Source organism: Boleophthalmus pectinirostris, unplaced genomic scaffold (genome assembly GCF_026225935.1).
Source record: "Boleophthalmus pectinirostris isolate CB_2022bp ecotype Guang Dong unplaced genomic scaffold, ASM2622593v1 HiC_scaffold_2, whole genome shotgun sequence".
In the NCBI taxonomy this organism is placed as follows: Eukaryota; Metazoa; Chordata; class Actinopteri; order Gobiiformes; family Gobiidae; genus Boleophthalmus; species Boleophthalmus pectinirostris.
The window spans coordinates 45,454,301-45,460,430 of NW_026571152.1; the positions used below are offsets into that span (position 1 = coordinate 45,454,301).

General features: G+C 45.5%; 1 protein-coding gene across 1 annotated transcript in view; it reads left to right on the top strand.

Annotated features, from left to right (window-relative positions):
• LOC129409543 (zinc-binding protein A33-like) overlaps positions 1 to 5,110 on the top strand; it is a 13,767-nt gene extending 8,657 nt beyond the window's left edge. The window contains exons 5-6 of the mRNA XM_055155936.1: positions 4,634 to 4,981; positions 5,057 to 5,110. Coding sequence (XP_055011911.1) covers positions 4,634 to 4,981; positions 5,057 to 5,110 — 402 coding nt within the window. The remainder of the gene's footprint in view (positions 1 to 4,633; positions 4,982 to 5,056) is intronic.
• The last annotated feature ends 1,020 nt before the right edge of the window (positions 5,111 to 6,130 follow it).

A 6,130-nucleotide genomic window follows, 5' to 3' on the forward strand; every position in this document is an offset into this window, starting at 1 on the left:
AACAAGGTTTAATAAATAAATACTAAACTAAAAGTGACAACGACTCATCTGTTCATTTAATCATATTTTATAATATTACGGCAGCACATCTTTGCAGTAAAACACATGTGTTTTTTCGCTGTTTCAAGGGTTTTATCGCCATATTTTTAAGTCTGTCTATGATGTGTGTGAGGACTGGTCCTGTGTATTTATACATATACACGTAGATACGTGCACACGCTGATCTGAACGGTCAAATTATGAGTGTGTGCGAGAGATTCAGATGCCCTCCCCTGGAGAGGGAAAGGAGCGAGGGAAGGACACGAGGACACAGATTTAACATGAAACACATCAGATACAGATGTTATTCTGCCAAATAAAGTCCACATGAAACATCCAAACTGCTGAACCTGTGAGTGTGGGTCTGTGAGTGCGGGTCTGTGAGTGCGGGTCTGTGAGTGCGGGTCTGTGGTCTGTGAGTGCGGTGTCTGTGTCTGTGAGTGTGGGTCTGTGGTCTGGGTCTGTGAGTGTGGTCTGGGTCTCTGTGAGTGCGGGTCTGTGAGTGTGGGTCTGTGTGTGTGGGTCTGTGTCTGGGTCTGTGAGTCTGTGAGTGTGGGTCTGTGAGTGCGGGTCTGTGAGTGTGGGTCTGTGTCTGGGTCTGTGAGTGTGGGTCTGTGAGTGTGGGTCTGTGAGTGCGGGTCTGTGAGTGCGGGTCTGTGAGTGTGGGTCTGTGAGTGTCTGTGAGTGCGGGTCTGTGAGTGCGGGTCTGTGTGTCTGTGTCTGTGAGTGTGGGTCTGTGAGTGCGGGTCTGTGAGTGCGGGTCTGTGAGTGCGGGTCTGTGAGTGTGGGTCTGTGTCTGGGGTCTGTGAGTGCGGGTCTGTGAGTGCGGGTCTGTGAGTGCGGGTCTGTGAGTGCGGGTCTGTGAGTGCGGGTCTGTGAGTGCGGGTCTGTGAGTGCGGGTCTGTGAGTGCGGGTCTGTGAGTGCGGGTCTGTGTGTCTGGGTCTGTGAGTGTGGGTCTGTGTGTCTGTGAGTGCGGGTCTGTGTCTGGGTCTGTGAGTGTGGGTCTGTGTCTGGGTCTGTGAGTGTGGGTCTGTGAGTGTGGGTCTGTGAGTGCGGGTCTGTGAGTGCGGGTCTGTGAGTGCGGGTCTGTGAGTGTGGGTCTGGGTCTGTGAGTGTGGGTCTGGTCTGTCTGTGAGTGTGGGTCTGTGTCTGTCTGTGAGTGCGGGTCTGTGAGTGCGGTCTGTGAGTGCGGGTCTGTGTCTGTGAGTGTGGGTCTGTGTCTGGGTCTGTGAGTGTGGTGTGGGTCTGTGAGTGCGGGTCTGTGAGTGTGGGTCTGTGAGTGCGGGTCTGTGAGTGTGGGTCTGTGTCTGGGTCTGTGAGTGTGGGTCTGTGAGTGTGGGTCTGTGAGTGCTGTGGTGTGGGTCTGTGAGTGCGGGTCTGTGAGTGCGGGTCTGTGAGTGCGGGTCTGTGAGTGCGGGTCTGTGAGTGCGGGTCTGTGAGTGCGGGTCTGTGAGTGCGGGTCTGTGAGTGTGGGTCTGGGTCATGTGCTCAGTTCCCCATTACACAAACATGTAGGGCAGATTTTGGTTGGGGTCAGGTTCGGGCAGTGGGCTTCGTGTTGTCCACAGACTCGGGTCACAGACTCGGGTCACAGACTCGGGTCACACACTCGGGTCACAGACTCGGGTCACACACTCGGGTCACAGACTCGTGCGTAAAGACTAAAGTAAAAGTGTTAAAGTTTTGTTCATTAAATCAAAGTCTGGCTCCTGCTGCGTCCGAGGGAAAAGTTTTTCTCTCAGGTCGGGTCATTATTTCGTCCTCTGTGTTGGTCAGTCTGTGTTGGTCAGTCTGTGTTGGTCAGTTGTGTTGGTCAGTCTGTGTCGGTCAGTCTGTGTCGGTCAGTCTGTGTCGGTCAGTCTGTGTTGGTCAGTCTGTGTTGGTCAGTCTGTGTCGGTCAGTCTGTGTCGGTCAGTCTGTGTTGGTCAGTTGTGTTGGTCAGTCTGTCAGTGTGTCAGTCTGTGTCAGTCTGTGTCGGTCAGTCTGTGTTGGTCAGTTGTGTTGGTCAGTCAGTGTGTTGGTCAGTCTGTGTTGGTTGTCAGTCTGTGTTGGTCAGTTGTGTGTCGGTCAGTCTGTGTCGGTCAGTCTGTGTTGGTCAGTTGTGTTGGTCAGTCTGTGTCGGTCAGTCTGTGTCGGTCAGTCTGTGTTGGTCAGTTGTGTTGGTCAGTCTGTGTGGTCAGTTGTGTTGGTCAGTCTGTGTTGGTCAGTCAGTCAGTGTGTTGGTCAGTCTGTGTCAGGTCAGTCTGTGTTGGTCAGTCTGTGTTGGTGTGTCAGTGTGTGTTGGTCAGTCTGTGTTGGTCAGTCTGTCAGTCTGTGTCGGTCAGTCTGTGTCGGTCAGTCTGTGTGTGGTCAGTGTGTCAGTTGTGTCTGTGTTGGTCAGTTGTGTTGGTCAGTCTGTGTTGGTCAGTCTGTGTTGGTCAGTGTGTGGTCAGTCTGTGTCAGTCTGTGTCGGTCAGTCTGTGTTGGTCAGTCTGTGTTGGTCAGTCTGTGTCAGTCTGTGTTGGTCAGTTGTGTTGTGGTCAGTCTGTGTTGGTCAGTCTGTGTTGGTCAGTCTGTGTTGGTCAGTCTGTGTTGGTCAGTCTGTGTTGGTCAGTCAGTCTGTGTTGGTCAGTGTGTTGGTCAGTCTGTGTTGGTCAGTCTGTGTTGGTCAGTCTGTGTCAGTGTCAGTCTCTGTGTTGGTCAGTCTGTGTTGGTCAGTTGTTGTTGGTCAGTCTGTGTCGGTCAGTCTGTGTCGGTCAGTCTGTGTTGGTCAGTCTGTGTTGGTCAGTCTGTGTTGGTCAGTCTGTGTTGGTCAGTCTGTGTGGTCAGTCTGTGTCAGTCTGTGTTGGTCAGTCTGTGTGTCTGTGTTGGTCAGTCAGTGTGTGGTCAGTGTGTCAGTTGTGTTGGTCAGTCTGTGTTGGTCAGTTGTGTTGGTCAGTCTGTGTTGGTCAGTGTGTGTGTCTTGGTCAGTCTGTCAGTCTGTGTGGTCAGTCTGTGTTGGTCAGTTGTGTGTTTGTGTGTCAGTCTGTGTTGGTCAGTCTGTGTTGGTCAGTCTGTGTGTCTGTGTCAGTTGTGTTGGTTCAGTCTGTGTTTGGTCAGTCTGTGTTGGTCAGTTGTGTGTGTGTCAGTCTGTGTCGGTCAGTCTGTGTTGGTCAGTCTGTGTTGGTCAGTTGTGTTGGTCAGTCTGTGTTGGTCAGTCTGTGTCTGTGGTCTTGTTGTGGACTGTGGGACTCTGTGCTGCACCGGGTCCGGGAACATGTCCGCGCTCGTGCACGAGTGTCAAATGTTTAATATTTTAGAGAATAATGATGGAATAAACAGACCTGCTCCCTGTTTTGTTGAACCAAACACTTAAATGTACAAATCTGAAGGTCATTCTTCTGTATACGTGGATTTTCAAATCAAACTCTTCCTCAAACTCTGTTCACTTCTGCTTCTCTCCACAAGTGTCGCTTTTTCCCCGTGTCTCCAGACTTTGTGTAGAACTTACAGGAGGTTCAGAGTTGGTGTAGAGTTAAACAAAGAGCCACGACTTAGTCGAGTTTTATAAACACCGCGGTTGGCGTAGGAAGCGACGACGCACGGATTTTTGCATAAGCAAGATTTATAAATGAGGCCCCTGATGTTTTCACATGTGACCAGGACACTTGGATCTGTGCTCCTGAAACTGATCCATATCTGATCTTTAACATGTGACTTGAGTGTGAACAGTCAGGTCACATTCATCCACCTACACGTCATCAACAAGACACAAACGTCACTATTCTGCACTGAAGTAGAGAAAACTGTTCATGATCCATGTGACTGAAGTGAAGCACATCTCCACTCACCACAAAACACCACCACCAAAAACCTGCTCCTTCTCCTTCTCAATCTCCTCCTTAAAACAAGTCAGTTGTTCATGTTGTGGCTCCGGTACGAGAGGAACTTTAAAAATCTCCAGGTGTAAACACAGAGACGCTCGCTGCGGTTGACGTCGTCGTGTCTCCAGTGTCACATGTGGGACACTTTTGGACCGTTTAATGTTCACACTGGAGTCACACACAAGTCACATTTAACTGGAAATGTGAAGGACCTCGAAAAAACATCAGATTTCACAAAAAAATCTGAGTTAAATGTTGAACCCTGCAGACTGAACGTCGACCTTTTGGACCAATCTGATCCTGCAACAGTAAAAAGACAAAAACTCTCATTTGTTTTTGTCTAAATACAGAAAATTTCTTGAAAATGACCAACAGATTTGTGTCGTTCACTGATTCACTCGTGGGACAGTGAAGAGTTTTTAATTACAACTCTCAGTTTTATTTTTACAAACCGCCCAAACCGAGAGTTCACTAGAATAGATTTTTTATGACTTATTTTTTAATTTTATTTAGACTTGTACATTTATATAAGTATCTTTTATTTATTGTTCACGTGTCTCTTGCTGCTTATTTCAAATTGATTATTACATTTATATTTGACTCTTTGTTCTTCTTTTGTCTTGTGACGTGTGAATCTGAGTCTGAATCATTTTCTTCTGGATCATAAAGTTTGTCTGAGTTTTTATTGTAGAACATCTGGTCGTTCTGTGATTGTGTTTCGTTGTTTGTTTGGTTCTTTAAACCGTTTCAGGTCCAGCGCGCGCAGACCGAGGCGACCATCAGGGAGGAGTTTGAGAAGATGCACAGGTTCCTTCAGGTGGAGGAGGAGACACGACTCGCTCAGCTCAGGCAGGAGGGCGACGTGAAGAGTCGAGTCATGAGCGAGAAGATCCAAGAAATCCAGAACCAGATCCAAACCGTGTCGGCCCTCGTCAACGAGACCGAGGCCACGCTGACCCAGAAGGACCTGATGTTCCTCCAGGTAAGACACCCAGACCTGAAGGACCTGATGTTCCTCCAGGTAAGACACCCAGACCTGAAGGACCTGATGTTCCTCCAGGTAAGACACCCAGACCTGAAGGACCTGATGTTCCTCCAGGTAAGACACCAGACCTGAAGACCTGATGTTCCTCCAGGTAAGACACCCAGACCTGAAGGACCTGATGTTCCTCAGGTCACACGAGACCTGAAGGACCTGCACGTCCCTGGACCTCAGGTTTTATCCTGAGTTCAGAAACATCAGGTTGAGCTTTTTGAGGGAAGATCACACCTTTTCTGATTTTGTAAGGAAAGGTTTTTATTTAATTTTATTTTTTTATATGTTTATTTGTATGATTTTTTGTGATGTGAGCATTTCTCCTCCCACTGTCAGAGAAAAGAAAGAAAAATAATCATAATTAATAATTAAACAATAACAATTGTAATATTAATAAATCATTCAGATATTTTATTTACCTAAGACCAGGAGAGTCAAACTCAAATTCCAAAATTAAAACTGGGACTAAGTCGTGGGCAAAAGTAAATATTGAAACATTTCAACAACATCTGCAGGTTTTCTTTTCTTTGCAGATGTGTCAGGTTCAACCTTTTCTTATTCAAATAAATGTTTAATAAAAGTTTTGCTTAAACACTGAATCCAGAACAAACAGAAAAGAAAATAATAACATTTGAAATAAATCATGTCTCTATAACCTTTAAGGCTTCAACAATTTCAAATTTATGTTTAGAATATTTTAAAAACATCATGGCTTCATTAGTTTTTCTAAATTGTTCTGATTGTAAATGAAGAAAAATAAACTATTGGAGCAGAAAAGAAAATGGAACATTTGCTCACAACAGGGAAATAATCATAATAATATAATAATAGAATAATCATAATAATAGAATCTAATAATAATAATAGAATAATAGAAATTATGGCTTTATTTGAATTTGAGTCTTTTGTTGATTTCCTTATAACGTTTTAGTTTTTCATTTGTGTTTTTTATGTTCTTTATTATTATTATTTCTGTTTTTATTATTATTACTAATGAATAATTGTTTGAATGTGACGTCTGAAGTCTCTTCTTCTTCTTCTTCTTCTTCTCGTGTTTGAACATAAATGTGACGTTGTGTTTGTTTTCAACAGAAATACAAACAGACGAGGAGCAGGTAAATGGATTTTACACTCACATTATTATTATTAATTATTATTATTAATATCATTATTATTATTATTACGACTGATGACAAAACAGACTCGGGAGGA